This window comes from Neofelis nebulosa, chromosome 12 (genome assembly GCF_028018385.1).
Source record: "Neofelis nebulosa isolate mNeoNeb1 chromosome 12, mNeoNeb1.pri, whole genome shotgun sequence".
NCBI classification, from domain to species: Eukaryota; Metazoa; Chordata; class Mammalia; order Carnivora; family Felidae; genus Neofelis; species Neofelis nebulosa.
The window spans coordinates 14,531,753-14,549,881 of NC_080793.1; the positions used below are offsets into that span (position 1 = coordinate 14,531,753).

At 38.6% G+C, this 18,129-nt stretch overlaps 1 protein-coding gene across 1 annotated transcript in view; it reads left to right on the top strand.

The window, feature by feature from the left end:
• The first annotated feature begins 7,470 nt into the window (after nt 1-7,470).
• Nucleotides 7,471-18,129, top strand: part of LOC131491415 (complement C5-like) — a 90,270-nt gene continuing 79,611 nt past the window's right edge. Inside the window, exons 1-3 of the mRNA XM_058694331.1 lie at nt 7,471-7,577; nt 11,200-11,392; nt 14,253-14,415. Coding sequence (XP_058550314.1) covers nt 7,513-7,577; nt 11,200-11,392; nt 14,253-14,415 — 421 coding nt within the window. The 5' untranslated portion in view covers nt 7,471-7,512. The remainder of the gene's footprint in view (nt 7,578-11,199; nt 11,393-14,252; nt 14,416-18,129) is intronic.

Genomic DNA, 18,129 nt, shown 5'->3' on the forward strand with positions numbered 1-18,129 from the left:
ACTCAAAGTGAATACAAAGTAAGTATGTCATGTCTATGACTCAGCAAGCAGGGTGCTGACAGCCTTTAGAGGCCATGTATTCCTTTGGAGCCAGAACTTGGTTTGAATGCAAAAACAAACAAACAACAACCACAATGGCATTCTAAGAAACACAAATGACAGAGGAAACTCATCATATTCTTTCTTGTTCATGTTATTAGCCAATGACTTGAACTAAATATGATGACACAGAAGGAAGGGGAAATACAGGATAACCCATACCTCCTTTTCCATTCAGGCTTTTCTTATTCTTCAGTAAGCAAAGGTAGAGAGTGTTGGTAGAATACACACATGTCAAAAAGTAAAATAACAATTGAGTTTGTTTTGCACTGCATTTCCAATGTTCTGATAAGAACAAAGTATACATGAATGTATGAGATCTGAAAAACAAACTGCGTGGTCTTGGTGATTCTACATATGAATTAAGGGCCCTTGTATTAGCATTTAAAACTAGCATCGCACTAAATGAAGATGAATGGTAAAATTCACGCCATTAATTTAAACCTTTGATTTTGCTTGACTTAGAATGACATTAAAAATAGCAAGTAAAAAACACCATTGCAAGTTGAGGAAGAGACCACAGAAGAAATGGTTTTTATGTTTTAATACCACACCTTTTCTTACTTTTTGAATAAGCAGGTCTACATTTTCATCTTACACTGGGACCCTCAAATTGTACAGGTGGCCTTGGCTACTTCTTTCTGTGTGATTCTAGGCCCCCTTCCTTCCTTTGAGCCCTTTCTGATCATCAGGGTCTTTGTGTGTAAAATGAGAACAATGCCAAATCATGCCAACCAACATCAGGTGGCCTCTGCTGCTGAGCAATCATTTTATTCATTCCTTATTTTCTTTCTAAATAACTTCCATGAAGATATCTGTGCAGCAGTCTGGTGAGGGGGAGTCCATGGATAAATGGAGGAAAAGAAAATTCTAAAAAGGGAGCAGACTAAGCCTTTGAGAGGTTTAGCAGTGATTTTTGGAGAAAAATCCATTGAAAAGTTCTGTGATATTTGGCTTTTTTTTTTTTTGTCCAATTAATGGAGACTTCTGCATGTTTGCAGGCAGAAAGAAAGAAGTTGATAAAGCAGGAGAGATAAGATGCTTAAAAAAATAATCATAAGAACTCCTTACATGTTTATATGATTTCCAATGCTCAGGGATATCACATTTCAGGATTCCTATAAGAAGGCAAGGTAGGCATTGCTCTCTCCAGGAACTGAAGAAACTAGTTCTCAGAAGGGACGAGAAAAGGGAAGTCTGAGTCTACCTTGGAGAAGGTGTTAGGTGTTAGCACTGGCCATCAGCACAGCACAAATTATTCCAGTCTGCTTTGGGATGAGGTTAAGTTACTACCAGCAGGTGGCGCTTTCAAGGAGCTGTCTGAACCTGCTGCTCTTTAAGAACTTAAAGTATGCTTGGGAATTTTTATTTTTTATTTATTTTTGAGACAGAGACAGAGCATGAACGGGGTAGGGTCAGAGAGAGAGGGAGACACAGAATCCAAAGCAGGCTCCAGGCTGTCAGCACAGAGCCCGATGCGGGGCTCGATCTCACAGACCGCGAGATCATGACCTGAGCCGAAGTCGAACGCTTAACCGACTGAGCCACCCAGGCACCCCTAGAGTATGCTTGGGAATTATTGACTGGTAAGCAAGTGCCCATTAGTGGTGGTACTGAGCACAAGGAGCTTTCCCCAGCATTGTATCTTTAGAGAAACAGCTATTCTAGTGTACAAGTTTAGTGTTGCTAGGTAATGGCAGGGATTCAGGCATGCCTTAGCTGGGTCATTTTGACTTGGGTTCTCTCAAGGACCTAAATACAAGATCATCCATCCTTGGATTTGAATCGCCGTGTTTCCTAGGCTGTGGCTTACCTGGTTGTTCTCTGGCTGTGCCTACCTCTAGCCTTGTCAGGTCATCTCCCCAGTCTACGATCTGCCTGGTTGTCTGATCAGCTAGTCTTACCTCAGCACCCCGTGAGGAAGAGAGAACCGGACAGAAGTCAGATTAGTCCTTCACTTAATGTCATACCTATTCCCATGTAGTACCTTTGAGCCTTTGTCTAGAATTTACAATGGTGTGTAAATAAAAATCAGAATGTGTGGATAAGGCTGTATAAAGTATTATAGAGTTTATAAAATGGAGAATCAATTACAAATAGCTGGAGGAGGGGTCAAAGAGAAGCTAAGACTGCAGCCTGGTTTGGTATGTCTCTCTTCTTTTTCCTACTGACCCTACCACAATCAAATCCCCATCTCTGCTAGTTATTAGATGTGTTCCCTGAGGCAAACCACTGTATTTTTCTGAGCCTCAGTTTCTTCATTGGTGACCTGAAGGTTATAGCACCCTTCAGAGTGGTTGTGCAGATCAGAGACCATTTGTGTAACTTCATTATTGCAATAATGGATACACATTAGGAGCTAGTAATCGGTGGCTATTACGTTGTCATTATTTGGATAAATTCTTTAAAAGTTGAGAACATGTCGGGGCGCCTGGGTGGCGCAGTCGGTTAAGCGTCCGACTTCAGCCAGGTCACGATCTCGCAGTCCGTGAGTTCGAGCCCCGCGTCAGGCTCTGGGCTGATGGCTCGGAGCCTGGAGCCTGTTTCCGATTCTGTGTCTCCCTCTCTCTCTGCCCCTCCCCCGTTCATGCTCTGTCTCTCTCTGTCCCAAAAATAAATAAAAAATGTTGAAAAAAAAAAATTTAAAAAAAAAAAATAAAAAAAAAAATAAAAAAAAAAGTTGAGAACATGTCCTCTATGTCTGGCTCTCACAAAGCACCTATTAAAATTCACTGGAGTTCAATAGGTCTTGTTGAGATGGTGAATTAACATTTATGCCCTTCCTTCCTTTAAAAAAAATATTTACTTATTTTGAGAGAGAGAGAGAGAGTGTGTGCACACTCACAAGTGGGGGAAGGGCAGAGAGAGAGGGAGAGAGAGACATGGAGCTCGATCTCATGAACCGGTTAGATCATGACCTGAGCCGACGAAATCAAGAGTTGGACACTTAACCAACTGAGCCACCCAGGTGCCCCTATGGCTTTCCTTCTTAATTACTAAACCTCCTCCTGCGAAATAAGAAAATGCTTCAAACAGTATCTTTCATAAGGGTCAGAGTGAGGAGGACCTTTTTGAGCAAAGACTTCTTACGGTTTATAAGGAAAATAGTAGGGTACATATAATCTGCTAATGGAAATCAATGTCATAAACAAAAGCAAATTTTCTTTAAATGCCTTCTAAAAAGGTTCTGGTCCATAGAAACCTTTTTGTGCTCCTTTGCTAAGTTAGGCTATCAGACTCTCAGGATGTAGCAATTAGATAGATTCTTAAGATGTTAGTCATCTAATCCCAGACCTTTAATTGACATTTGCAAACAAAAGAAGTGGGAAGCAAAATCTGCTGGGTTCGATGATAAAGATAACCTTTCATCCTGAGAGTCATGCTACCGTTGGTGTTGTGGTCTGCCCGGCAGCGGCCAGGAAAATAAAACTGTATCAAATACAGATTGCCATGATGCTGTGCACATATTTCCAAAAAAAAGGGTAGAAGGTCATAAGTCTGTCCTAGCCAATAAGAAGAACAGTGACCATTCTCAGATTCACGCTATGTGTCAAGAACTACATACTTGTTTCATATCATTCTCCCATCGGCTCTATGAAGAATTATCATTTGATTGTATAGACAATGAAAGTGGATCTTAATTTGGCCAAGATCCTATCCCTAGATAGGCAGTTAGGATTTGAGTTCGAGCCTGCCTCACTTCAAACCATCCTTTCTTTTTTTTCAATGAAATATTTCAAACTTTTAGAAAAGTACAGTGAGTGATGTATCAAACACCAGTATAAGTACTACGAAACTCCCCTGAATTATTTATAAAATATTGCCATACTGACTTCAGATCTTCCTTTAAAACAAAACATAAGGGATACAGTCTGTGTACCCTTTTCCTACCCCTTCCCCCATTCTCCTTCCCTTCCCAGACATTACCGTTTATCCTGATGCAGTATTTATCTTTCACAATCATGTTTATGTTATTACTACTGATGTAAATGTCTATAGGCCATAACATTGCTTTGCATTTTTTTAAATTTATGTTCGTGTTATTATGGTCTTTGTGTCATTTTGCAGGTTGGTTTTATCAGCCAACATTGCTTTCCATTGCATGAAAATACAGTCAGTATTTACCGTTTTTCTATTGTTCTAGGTTGCTGCCAAATTTTGCTATGACAAATAATGCTACAAAGAGCATTCCTGTGCTAGTCTCTTTAGGCAAATGTGTGCACATTTTCTGGGGTATATACCTAGAGTTTCGACCTTTCCATTATCCTCTACCAGGCCTCTTGGAGCTTGTGGTGAATTGCTGAGCAATGTTGGGGTACTGAGGTCTTGTAGGATACAAGCACAGGATTGTGAAGGAACAAGGGACTTATAGAGGACTTGGTGTTGACAGCCCAAGTCACTTGGGAGAGGAATTTTAATTTGCAGCTAAAGCAGTGGCTCTTGGGCACGAGATGAAAAAGAGATTAGTTTCTCCTTTGTCCTGATCAACTGAAAAACTAATTTCAAGCTGGACTTGGAGATGTTAGTAGAAGTAACGGGAAAGGACCAAGTGAAGCAAGAACGCTTGGAAGAGGTTGTTGGTACTTTAAGTCAACAATTTTTAAACCATGTGCCCAGGGACCCCAGAGTTCCCATTAAGCCTCCTCAAGGGCCACCTGGGGGTGCACCTGGGGGAGACAGGCAGACATCCTGCACCCCACTGTGCTTCTCTCAAAGCACCTCTACTCCAACTATTTTATACATTGGAATTTTTGGCAAGACTTTGTTTCAGTAAACTATTGTAGCTAAGTGTTTTTTTTAATCCATTTAAATAGGAGCACCTGGATGGCTCAGTCAGTTAAGTGCCCAGCTCTTGGTTTCAGCTCAGGTCACGATCTCAGGGCTTGTGAGTTTGAGCCCCACATCTGCTTGGAATTCTCCCTCTCTTCCTCTCTGCCCCTTCCCCACTCATGCTCACTCTCTCTCTTTCTCAAAATAAATAAATAAACTTTTAAAAATCCATTTAAATATATAGGAAGACAAGTGACTAAGGAGAGATATTTATATATGAGGTTCCCAATTAGTTGTAGTTTGTACCCCAATATTCCCTCTCATGCGGCTGTTATGAATAGACTGAGTGGGCTGCATTCTTCAGTGCTGGTAGCACTAACCCATATATATCCCATATTTCTGATGACACACCAACTTGAGGATATAAATAAGTTAAGAATAATAGTGATAGTATTGGGCTGACTATTTAGGTGGTAGGAACACCTTCATATCATGGTGACTTCCGAGAATAATAATAAGGAATTACGCTATTTGACTGGAGTGAAGAAGGGCAACATTGAGGCTGAAGAATCAAGTAGAATCCAGATCAGGAGGGGCCTTGTGAACTAAGTGAAGTCATGTGGGCTCTGTCCTGAGGGTAGAATCAACATGGCATTAGCAGGAAGGCCAGATGACCAGCAAAGTTTCTGCCAGACTTGGATTCTCCTCTTTTAGAGTTGCATATTTGTGTAAAAGCTAAAAACTACCCCCGAAAGGCAACATTGTGAAGAAGAATCCACCTCTGAGCCATGTTTAAAAGGCAGTTCAAAAGTTTCAAACACACTTGAAAATCTGTGAATTGAATTTTGGTTTTAGTGGGGACCTCTGAGATCCATTATTTTAAAAAGTGTTTTCGGGGTGCCTGGGTGGCTCAGTCGGTTAAGCGTCTGACTTCGGCTCAGGTCATGATCTCGCCGCCCGTGGGTTTGAGCCCCGCGTCGGGCTCTGTGCTGACAGCTCGGAGCCTGGAGCCTGCTTCAGATTCTGTGTCTCCCTCTCTCTGACCCTCCCCCATTCATGCTCTGTCTCTCTCTGTCTCAAAAATAAATAAACGTTAAAAAAAAATTTTTTTTTTAATTAAAAAAAAATAAAAAGTGTTTTCTTTCACAGAAATATGCCAATATGTTTGGAAATGTTTGCAAATATCATTTATCACTATTGATTCTATAATACAAGCAAACTTCCTTGGGCTTAAAACACAGATATCTACGATGATTTGAGTATTCTTGCTTTCTCCTAAGTATCTTTTCCCGAAAATGATGGCAAAAGGACTTTGTTTGTTTTAACTTGACCCATCTTTCGTAACCCAGTTTAATCATTTCACAGATTCCCTTTTGAAATAAATGTACTAGATTGTCAGACAATCATGGAAGATTTTTTTTTATCACCTCAATAACATGCAAGAAATATCTTTAGTGAAATTTGTATATCAAATTCTCTTTTGTGTGATATTTTTCTAATGAGTTTAGTACTAAAATGTTGGTAAGGTTAAAACCTTATTAATTCAAAGCAAGGAATGCCAATGTGACCCTAAAACATCTGAATAATTGAAAAATGTCTAGAGAAATTGGTTCTGTTACTTTAGAATAAAGTACCTGTTAGGTACTAAGGTAGGTGAGTACAAATATAAGGAAGATTGTACATAAAATTTTTTCTAGCAAACATAAAACATACAAATCTCAAGGATAAAATTTTATTTCATTCTAAGTTAATAGACTTGTTTGTTATAGGAAGCTTTTTTTTCTTCAGCTCTTCTATTAAAATTATTAAAATCTTCACTGAAAGGTATAAACATGAGTTTATTTTTAAAAAAAGATATTCTGCATCTGAATGAATGCAAATTTGGAATTTGTGTCATATGAATTAATAGATATTGGAGGATATCCATTCCCTGCTAAATAGAAAAGTATTTGATGGGTTATTTCCTAGAAAACAATGCCAGTGTCCTCAGCATGGCATTTTCATTGCCTATCACAATCTTTCCTCTACCTAATGTTCAGCATCTTCTGGACTGGGACAGACCAAGGAACAATTCCATAGAGCTTCTCTGAAGACCTGTCTTATCCTTAGGCCATTTCCAGTGCCAATGACACGACCACTCAGGATTTCTCTAGAAAGATTACTTCATGAGCCTTGTCTAAACCAGACCTATCCTAAAATCATCTCATTTTGAAACTGAATCCTGGTGGGTCTCTGTCAGTATCAGAGCATATAGATTTATCAGAGGCATGCTCACAGATTGATACAACTTCAGAGCAGGTGTCCTGGTCAAAAGGGATAAGGCCAAAGGCAAAGAGATCTACTGGCTTCTAGCTTTGAGCCATTCATTCTACTGTCAAATTCCCATGTTAGAATCTCCTTATTTGTATTAATCAAAATAAATCTCTAGGTCTAAATCCCTTTCTAAAAGATCTCCTACCTCTGCATCTGGGCATTAAAGGGTGTTTTTCAGTTCTGATTCTAGTTTTCCGACTTAAAAGTCCCTCTTTCTGACATTAATAATTAACCAGTAAACTAATGTACCTAAATTCTTCAATCTCAGTTTATTTAAAAGGAGAGTAGCTTCAAAAAGGTTATATCCATGGTTTACTGATACCTCCAGCCATGGGCCTTTGGGGCATACTTGTTTTTTTAATCTTCCTGGGTAAAAGTTGGGGACAGGAACAAACGTAAGTAAAAGAACCCATCTTCATTTATCAATGGATCTTAGTTGTGATGAGTGAAAAATAAATTCAGTAGATGGTGCTAATTTGAAAATAACTTTCTACTTCGTAGAGCACCTGGTGAATAGTCTCACCTCTGAATGAGAAAGTCATGGAAGCATTTTGATTTGAGGAGTGGCTTACAACACAGCAGCTTTATGGGATTGTTATTTATAAAAATCTACATAAGTGATTGTTTGAATTCCTCTTCAGAAGAGCAGAAAATAAACTCAAGATAATAAACTTTCTTGCCATTGATTGCTTATTTCTATTTGGTTCATAATTTTCTTTGTATATTCCATGTACTTATTGTACATAGTAAAGCACATGTTACTTTGAGGTCAATTCTAGTACTGTGATTTGAAAACCTATTGTAACTGTTTCTAAATTTATGAATTAATTCTTCACAAATTTTGGTGTTATAGAAATATTGTGCATTTTAAAGTATTTCTTTAAAAATACTGGTTTGGGGACGCCTGGGGGACTCATTCAGTAAAGCATCTGACTTCGGCTCAGGTCACGATCTCGAGGTTCATGCGTTCAAGCCCCATGTCGGGCTCTGTGCTGACAGCTCAGAGCCTGGAGCCTGCCTCAGATTCTGTGTCCCCCCTCTCTTTTTTCCCCTCCCCTGCTCATGCTCTGTCTCACTCTGCCACTCAAAACTAAATAAATGTTAAAAAAAATACTGATTTTGGGGGCTCAGTGAAGCATCCAACTCTTGATTTCAACTCAGGTTATGGGTCAGGCTCTGCACTGACAGCGTGGAACCTGCTTGGGATTCTGTCTCCCTTTCTGTCCCTCTCCCGCTCGTGCTCACTCTCACTCCCTCTAAATAAATAAATAAATGAATAAATAAATGATTTTGTATCTAGAAATAGCATTTTAGTACTGAAAAGGAACTGGAAAGTATCTAATTGAACCTACTTATTTCACATATAAGGATAAACCCAGACAGAGGGGAAAGTGACTTGCCAAAGATCATGCTGCTGGAGGGGGACAAAAGCAGGGCTTGTATTAAGGATTCTTTTTTTTCCACTTTGGTTTGCTTTTTCTTTTTTTCATTTTGTCATAAATGTATACATAAATATTGAAAATATAAATATAAATGTATACTCAGGATGTCATAAATTTACAACACTCTCCTACGCCTATCTGATTTTCTCACATGGCCACAGTCTTACCCCCTTCCCTCGGTAGTTTTTATATACTTGCTTTTGAGAGGCAAGTGGCAAAAGTTCAGGGAGATTGAGATTAAGTGACTTCAAATTAGTAGTAAGTAGAATTAGGACTAGAACCTGGGTCTCATGATTCTGAATTCTTTCTACTACACCGTACTGACCCTTAATAAGCATCTCCTTTCTTTCTCTGAAAAAATGACAGTGTGCTGTTTACAGCATAGCAAACAATATAATTAATTTGATTGATTGATTCAGCAAAATTTATTGAGCACCTACCATGTGATAGGCACTGGGGATGTAATAGGTGGTATAAAGCTTGCATTCTAGTGGGAGAAGCAAATGATGGGTGGATGAATGAACCAATGAATGAATGAATAATATTAGGTGGCTATCAGTACAAGGAAGAAAAAAATAGAGTCAGAGGATAAAGAAATGATGGGGCCTTACCCCAAAGTTGTAGAAAGTGAGAGGAAACAAATTATGCAAATATCTGGGGAAAGAGTATTCCAGGTAGAGGCCAAAGTCATATTTTTGCCTCTCTGCAAGCTCAGTGGCCTGATCTTCTTTTCTTTTTAAAATATTTTTAATTAATTTATTTATTTTCAGAGAGACAGAGAGAGCGAGTGGGGTAGCGGCAGGGGAAGACAGAATCCCAAGCAGGCTCTCCACTGTCAGTGGAGAGTCCAATGTGGTGCTCAAACTCACAAACCATGAGATCATGACCTGGGCCAAAACCAAGAGCCAGACACTTAACCAATTGAGCCACCCAGGCGTCCCTGGCCTGACCCTCTTAAACTGTTGAAAGAAAATAAGAAAAGTAAGATATATTTTTTTAAGAATGATTTTTTTATGTAAATAGATTATGGTACTGATAAGCCAATAAAGACCAGAATCTGTATGAAGGGTGATTCCAAAGCCATCTTTTAGGGACTTCTAAATACTGAATACTTTATGTCTTATCACCACCACCACCACCACATGGACAATTCAAAATTAAAACAATATTAAACTGAAAAAGATAAAACTTACGAGAATGCTGAAATTAAAATAGCGTATTTTTCTAGATTTTTCAGATTGCATAACTCTTGCTATCTAGTCTAGTATAGCAATTGAAATTGTTAACCCAGGAAACGGGCTGCTTGGGTTCAATTCCTAATTCTGTAACTTAACTGTGTGACCTTTGGCAAGTAAATTATCAGTTTCTTCATCTGTAAAATGGGAGTAATAATAAGATCTTCCTCACAGAGTGGTTGTAGCACAAAGTGAGTATATCTATCTACCTATGTATCTATCTAGTTGTTAAAACAGTCCCTAGCACAGATTGCAGGAAATGTATCTTATTATCAGCAAAACTTAACTTTTCTCATTTCCTCCTCTTCCTGGGTAAGCATTTGAGGAATTCAGATGACGGTTGGAAATCTGGAGATCTTTTCCCTCTTTTACAATTTGTTTGCTGCCAGATGCTTTAAAAGGACTTAATTGTTTCCAAATTAATTTCATTTGTTACCAAAGACTTCCTGACTTTTTAAACGTCATATTGTTGACAGGGGCCCGCAATAATTCTGCCAGGTGCTGTGGCAGGTGGTCTCCAGGCCTGTTCCGCCACTTGAATTGGTCCGTCACTGTGACCTTTTGGGTTGGAGCACACTTTTCTTTTCCTGTGTAATCACACATATGGCTCTCACTATCCAAATTAGCCACTTTCATGAAATATAACTAAGAGTTTATATTTGTAAGTGTTCTTTTAGTAAACCAATGAAAATACACACATTTAAAAAATTTATTTCAAAAACCTATATAGACTCATTTGCATTCTTGTGTAAACCATGTGAAAAACAATACTGGGAATAGCTTTTAACTCATTTTAGTCAAATTAATGAAACTTAACATTTATCGAGAACTAAGCACGCTAGGTGTTTTCATATACATATTCTCATTTAGTCCTTACTGCAAGCTGGTAAAGAAGGTGTTATTTTCACAGGTAAATTATTTTGGTCTTAGAAAGGGTTAGTGACTTTACCATGGTCACTCAACCAGTAGATGACAGACTGGAATTCAATCCCTGGTGCCTTTCTTGCCTTCTTCATTGAGTAAATATATTGACCTTAGGTACATATTCCAGTCAACAACATTCAGAGTCTCTCTTTGCTGCAGCGGCTCAGGGAAAGTGTTATTAGTACCTTTCTAAATGCTAACTAAATCTCCAGCTCTGTTTCTCAAGTCTTAATTCCAAGCTTCTTCTTGGAAGCCATGCCGAAATTATCATAGATCACTAATAAACTTTGATTTAAAAATACCACTTTTGAGAAAATGTGCCTATTTGAATTTCTCAAGTGAGATGAAAAAATAAGAAACACGACGAAATGCAATCACCTAAAGATAACGGCCCTTTTTTTATCCTGTTTCAACAGGTATGTCATTTCAGCACCAAAAATATTCCGTGTTGGAGCATCTGAAAATATTGTAATTCAAGTTTATGGATACACCGAAGCATTTGATGCAACAATCTCTCTTAAAAGTTATCCTGATAAAAAATTTAGTTACTCTTCAGGCTATGTTACTTTATCCATGGAGAATAAATTCCAAAACTCTGCAGTCTTAACAGTATGTATTTATTCTTCATTTTCTTTATACATACAGAATATTCTCAACAAAATGTGTACCAACTTTGAATGTTGTAGAGATTTGGCCATTTATTATCACTCACCACTGTGTAATTATTAAATGATGTCAGTCACCCCTGATAATATGGATGAAACAGAAAACTCTAAATAGAAGAGTTGTATCTGATTTTTGAGCAATGCATGTAAATTGTAATGATTGTATTGAAAAGTAAAATTGTACTAATGCAAAAATATTTGGAAATGAAGTGAAAATACCAGCTAACTGTGAAAATTACCATTACAAAGAAATTGAAAAATATGAATATGCATCTTGATCTGTAATGCACTGCCTACAAAACCCCAACGATGCTATAGAACATTTGTTAGCTTGAACTCCAATATTCTGCAATTATAGCTTCCCAAACTAATAAAGTTATTGGTTACCTCAGTGAACAGCTCCCATTGACAAACTGTATCATTCTGGATCAAATAACTTTTCCTTCTATGAAGATATTGTAGTGTACCTTGGTTAGAGTAGTGTTTGCAGCCATTTCTTATTTAAAATTCTAACTAAAAATTACTTCCTGCTCAAAATGCTGTTTTAAATTCTGATATAGATTCTAAAGTAAACAACCAGAAAATCAAAGACAACTAGACGTGGAAGGGGCTCTGAAGCTCATTTAGACCAGTGTTTCTTTAAAATGAGCTCCTTAAAAAATAATTTATATTTGAAATTTTAAAAGAGCTTAAGATTAGAGGGGTGCCTGGCTGGCTCGGTTGGTAGATTGTGCGCTTGTGATCTCGGGGTTATGAGTTCAAGCCCCACGCTGGGTGTGGAGATTACTTGAAAATAATAAAATTAAAAAAAAATAAAAATAAAAAGCAAAAGAGCTTAAGATGAGAATTATATTGATATTCAGTATTTTGAATTTATTTCATAAATCTGTTTTGGTTTTATAATTATATAAAACTCATAAGCATGAGAAGATTACACTGGTCTGAGGTTTTACATATTTAAGTAACATTGTAATAAAAATAAATTTTTATTATATTATAAACAATAAAAAGTCAGCACTGAGAGTCCTCCAGAACATTTTATCCGTTATAAAAATTTTTAAGTTTATTTATTTATTTTTTGAGAGACAGAGAGACAGAGAGAGTGAGAGGGGGAGGGACAGAGAGAGAGGGAAAGAGAGAATCTCAAGCAGGCTCCGCACTGTCAGCACGGAACCCGATGTGGGGCTTGAACTCACAAACCATGAGAAAATGACCTGACCCAAAACAGAGTTGGATGCTTAACTGACTGAGCCACCCAGGCACCCCACATTTTATCCTTTAAATGGAGTCTGTATATTATTCAAGTTTGAGAAACACTGATCTAAATAAATTGTAACCAAATGTAGGAATTTTTTCATTAATGTTCTTGATTGCAAATCCTCTAATCTCTTAAATACTTCCAGTTACTAGGTTTATTAAGAATTAAAATTAATTTCCCAATTAATTTCAGTAGACACTCTTATATCTGATGTCACTGGCCACACATGTGTGGCTGTTACCTTTAAATTTAAATCAATCAAATTTAACTGCAATAAAAAATTCAGTTCATCAGTCACAATAACCACATTCCAAGTGCTCAAATAGCCACATGTGACCTGGCGGCTACCATATCGGACAATGTAGATATTGAACATTTCCATCATCACAGAAAGTGCTCATGACTTGAGCAGACTTAGATAGTTAATTCAAAGAGTAGATTAAGTAGGCAATCATAAAATTTGATGCATATCTTCGGCATTTAATTTTACATCGTAATGTGTCTTTGTTTGCCAATTGTTTGATGTTGTGCCAAAGTCTTTTCTTTAAGCATGGGCACCCTGGTTGGAGTGTCAAATCTTATTTATTATGCATTGCACCTTTAACAAATCATCTTTGTTTACAGTTTCTGTTTCTTTAAAGCAGAGAAAGAATGTAAAGACACTTGTAAAGCTGGGGCGCCTGGGTGGCGCAGTCGGTTATGCGTCCGACTTCAGCCAGGTCACGATCTCGCGGTCCGTGAGTTCGAGCCCCGCGTCGGGCTCTGGGCTGATGGCTCGGAGCCTGGAGCCTGTTTCCGATTCTGTGTCTCCCTCTCTCTCTGCCCCTCCCCCGTTCATGCTCTGTCTCTCTCTGTCCCAAAAATAAATTTAAAAAAAAAAAAAAAAAAAAAAAAGACACTTGTAAAGCAATCTGAGTGCAGTCTTTATAGGTTTTTACTGTCTTCCAAACTTTGACAGTGATCTCACAGATTTAATTCCACGGGTGTTGGTTTTAGGGATTAACTTTTACCCCATGTCTCCAAAGCCTGAGTTTTCATAGAAACACTTTTCTTTCTTTTATTACTCTTTATGTATTATATTTGCATATCATGCAAACATATGTAAAGTAATTACAATTACATACACCAAATGAGAAAGCAGGCAGGTCAACCCGTGGGGGCAGAAGGATAGAGAGAGTACAAAGTGTCCTGAACATCAGGCAGGATGTGGCACTGAGGGACTGGAGAGCACGGGCTAATCCAGTGAGCTGATGAAATGAACGTTTGTTAAGAAGCTTCTATAGTAGCAGCTTTATTAAGGGTATATAAAATTTAGGAAACATGGAAACCAAAAGACTTTTAATTGCTTAAGGCTAAATCCTGACTATGATATTTGACAGTGACACACTTTGGGTAAAATTTATTCAGTATTCTGTCTCCTCTACGACTTTTAAATGGTTAAATACTCATACCCATTTTTTTGTTCTATTGAAATGACAGTAGGACTCAGAAAATCAACAGTTTTTATAACCTAAAAACCATAGTCCATCAACATTTTCTTTAACAGGTACAACCCAAACAGTTGTCTGGAAGACAGAACCCAGTTTCACATGTGTATTTGGAAGTTGTATCGAAGCATTTTTCAAGATCGAAAAAAGTGCCAATAACCTATGACAATGGATTTCTCTTCATTCATACAGACAAGCCTGTTTACACTCCACAACAGTCAGGTAGGGTATAAGATGCCTCTTCCTCTGTGGTGGAGAGGGGGGGATTAACATTATACTGTAGAGTTTTTTTTTACACTTGAAATTAAATGGACACAAGTTTCCCACTTGATCAAAAGAGTCTCAATTCCCAATGACTTCTATATTTATAAATAGCATTTTAATCTAAAATTTATATAGAAATTACTAAGTACACCATTTAAGTATAACTTTTAAATTCGTATGGAAAGTACAAAATGAACCATTATATAATCTGCCCCATTAGTTGTTTCCATGGAGAAAAAAGCTTTTTTAAAAATTGTGAAATATTGTGTTATATTTTATTTATTAAACAAGTAGAAGATGTAATTGCAAATATAATTTTGGAAATGAGAAAATAATTTATTATGGAGCCATGTTCATTTTTTAAAAAGTTCCTTTGACTTTGGAGCTATTCCTCAAATTCAGAAAACAAATCCAACCCTAGGGAATCAGATGATTCAGCAAAGGATAAATTAGATAACAGATATATGGATATTAATTTTCTGAGGGACTCTACTTAAGAAAGTTTCTAATAGAATATTGCTTCATATTCATGGTTCCTCTGTTAGTGGGAGAAAGGGCAGGATAGCAGGCAACATTCTATGACTGATGGATGACTGGATTTATTCCCAGTGAACCAAAAGTAAAACTCAAAAAAGTGTAGGGGTGCCTGAGTGGCTCAGTTGGTTGGGTGTCTGACTTTGGCTCAGGTAATGATCTCACAGCTCGTGAGTTCAAGCCCCGTGTCAGGCTCTGTGCTGACAGCTCAGAGCCTGGAGCCTGCTTCAGATTCTGTGTCTCCCTCTCTCTCTGCCCCACCCCTGCTTGCGCTCTGTCTCTCAAAACTGAATAAAGGTCACATGTCTGCAGTCAGTTGACTCCTCTGTATCTTCTTCTCACCATCGTTAACTTTTGAGTACATCAAAGATAGCATTATAAGAGAGCTACATGTGGGAGGGGAGTTTATGGACTTTCAATAATGTTATTGTTGGTGAAGGACAGGGGGAAGGGTAGAGGGACCAGCCAGCTTTGTGGAAATGCTTTTCACACAGTGCATACTTGCTAAATGTTGGTTGATGTTGGTGATGACAGTAGTAGGAAGGAACAGGCCTAACTGTGACCACTGCACTAGGGGTTCCTGTTCAGACAAGCTCAGAAAGGAAAGGCCTAGAAAGGGTGGGATATTGCTGTCAGCTTGGACAGATGGTCATTGGCAGAGTAATAGCATCTCTTGACTCCAGGAAGAGGACTTAGTATGTACATAGAGCCCATAAAGCTTGGGCCCTTTAAAACATAATCATACCTTGGGGTGCCTGGGTGGCTCAGTCGGTTAAGCGACCGACTTCAGCTCAGGTCATGATCTTGAAGTCCGTGAGTTCAAGCCCCACATCTGGCTCTGTGCTAGAAGCTCGGAGCCTGGAGCCTGCTTCGAATTCTGTGTCTCCCTCTCTCTCTGCCCCTCACGCACTCACACTCTGTCTCTCTCTCTCTCTCAAAAACAAACATTAAAACATAATCATACCTCGAAACAGACATATCTTTGCCCTTGTCCTCCTCTTATATCAAAGGACTAATTTAGGAGATTAGACACTCTGGAGCCAGATTGTCTGGGTTCAAACCCCAGCTTGGGCTGTTGTGAGCTCTATGACCCTGCACGTGTTACTCAACCTCTCTGAGCCCCACTTTCCTCATCTGTAGAATAGAGATAATACTAGAACTTACCTCACAGAATCGTTGTAAGAGATAAGTGAATGCATATGGATAAAGCACTTAAGACAATGCCTAGCTCAGAGTAAGCACTAGGGAAGTGTTTTCCATTACTATTTGATCTGTGGAATAGCACAAAGCCTCATTTACACAGAAGAAAAAAAAATACTTAAAAGTAATTCTTCTTAGAACTGATTAAATCTTGTTATTTCTAGCTCTCATGTCTTGATCCACACATTTAATCTGAAGATCCTTGAGGGATTTAGTGTAACCATCTTTAAGGCTAAAGGCTTAAGTCTTCAAGGCTTTGTAGGTTAAGGACTTCAGAATATTAACCAAAATCCTTCAATTCCATACAACCTGTGTCCTGCCTTCCCCTCCAGCTTTATCACCCACCATGCTCCCCCTCATCTGTGGAAACCAGTCAAACTGACCTCTTTCTAGCTGCTTTCTCACACTACGTTCCTGCCCATATTAAAGCCTGTATATCTCTGCCTGGTACATGCATGCCCCCCCGCCCCCGCCTGCCTTATTAACACCCACTCGATTCCCACATGTTATCCATAGAGCACGGCCTTCTCTGACCTCTATGACTGCTTCAGATCTCCCTCTTCTATGCTCTCAGAAAGCCAGGCAGTGTCTTCGTAGTGCTTCTCACCCTGGATTGCACATACACTTGTGATATCACGGGTTCTCTCTCTCCTCCACTCCGTGTCTGATTTCCTTACCGCCCTATCTCCAAGTCTAGCATCGTGTCGACACATAGAAGGCATTCAATACGCTTTTTTCAAAACCTAAGAAGCCATTATCTTTGGTACTAAAGAATTATATTGATCTTGCCTCCAATACACTGTTGCCATGAAGACAAGATTAATTTTCTAATCTAGACTCCAACTGGGTAAAAAGTAGATATGTAGCAGTTGTAGAAATAACAATACTAAAATAAAAGTAATAAGCACTCGTTGAGTAGTTATGATGCGTCAGGCTGTGTAACAGCTTTGTCTCATTTGGCCCTCACAATGCTACAGAATGGATACCAGCAGTTCTGTTTTACAGATGAGGGAACTAAGATTTAGAGGGATTAAGTCTCTCACTCCGGGGCATGCTAGGAAGCGACCTTCCCAGGAATGAAACCAAAGTTTTGACCTCCAGAGTCTCCAGGGCCTGAGCTCTTAACTTTTTGTGACATACTGCATCTGGCAGCATCCCAGTGACACTCACTCTGAACTGGGTATGTCCCTAATGCAGAAGGGAGGACACGAGGCGGAAGGGGGATGAGGGCAAGGGGGACAGCAGAGTGTGCATGGCGGGGGAGGGGGTTGGGGGGGTGGGCAGATTTACTGAACATTTTGCTTTGACCTTATTGAAACCAATTTTAGAGCGCTTAATGTGGCTTCTTTATGTAGAGCTTTGCATAATACTAACCCTTTAAAAGGATTATGGCTCCACTTCAATTTTATTTTGTGGCTAAAGTTTTGGCCATGAAATGATTTGAGCATCAGTAAATGAACATCAGGGAAATTACAATATGTCGTATTGGAAGGAACTAGATCAGCAGGTCTCAAGCAGTTAAGAGTTCAATTCTAAGCAGATGCATTTGCTTAAAAGGCAGGGAGGGATCTATTAGCTGGCGAAAACAAATGAAGAGAACTAATTGTTCCTGAGCCCTTGCCATTACACATTCAACAATGACAGAACAATGGTAGGATCTGGCTCAATGAATCTAATACCACACAATTCAAAGCTGCCATTAGCAACATTAAGGGATACTTTGGGGGCCTTGCTGGTTTTTATAAGTGCAAAAGTATATAATGTTGAAATCAAACTACCTAATTTTCCACTGAAATCTTCAACTCTTATACGAGACATTATATTCCCATATAACCATATGGTAGAGATCACTATGAAATTCTTTTTTTATTTATCATGAAATTCTTGATAAACAGTGGCCTAATGTGTGTTCCCCAAAAAGTTGTATGGATATACATT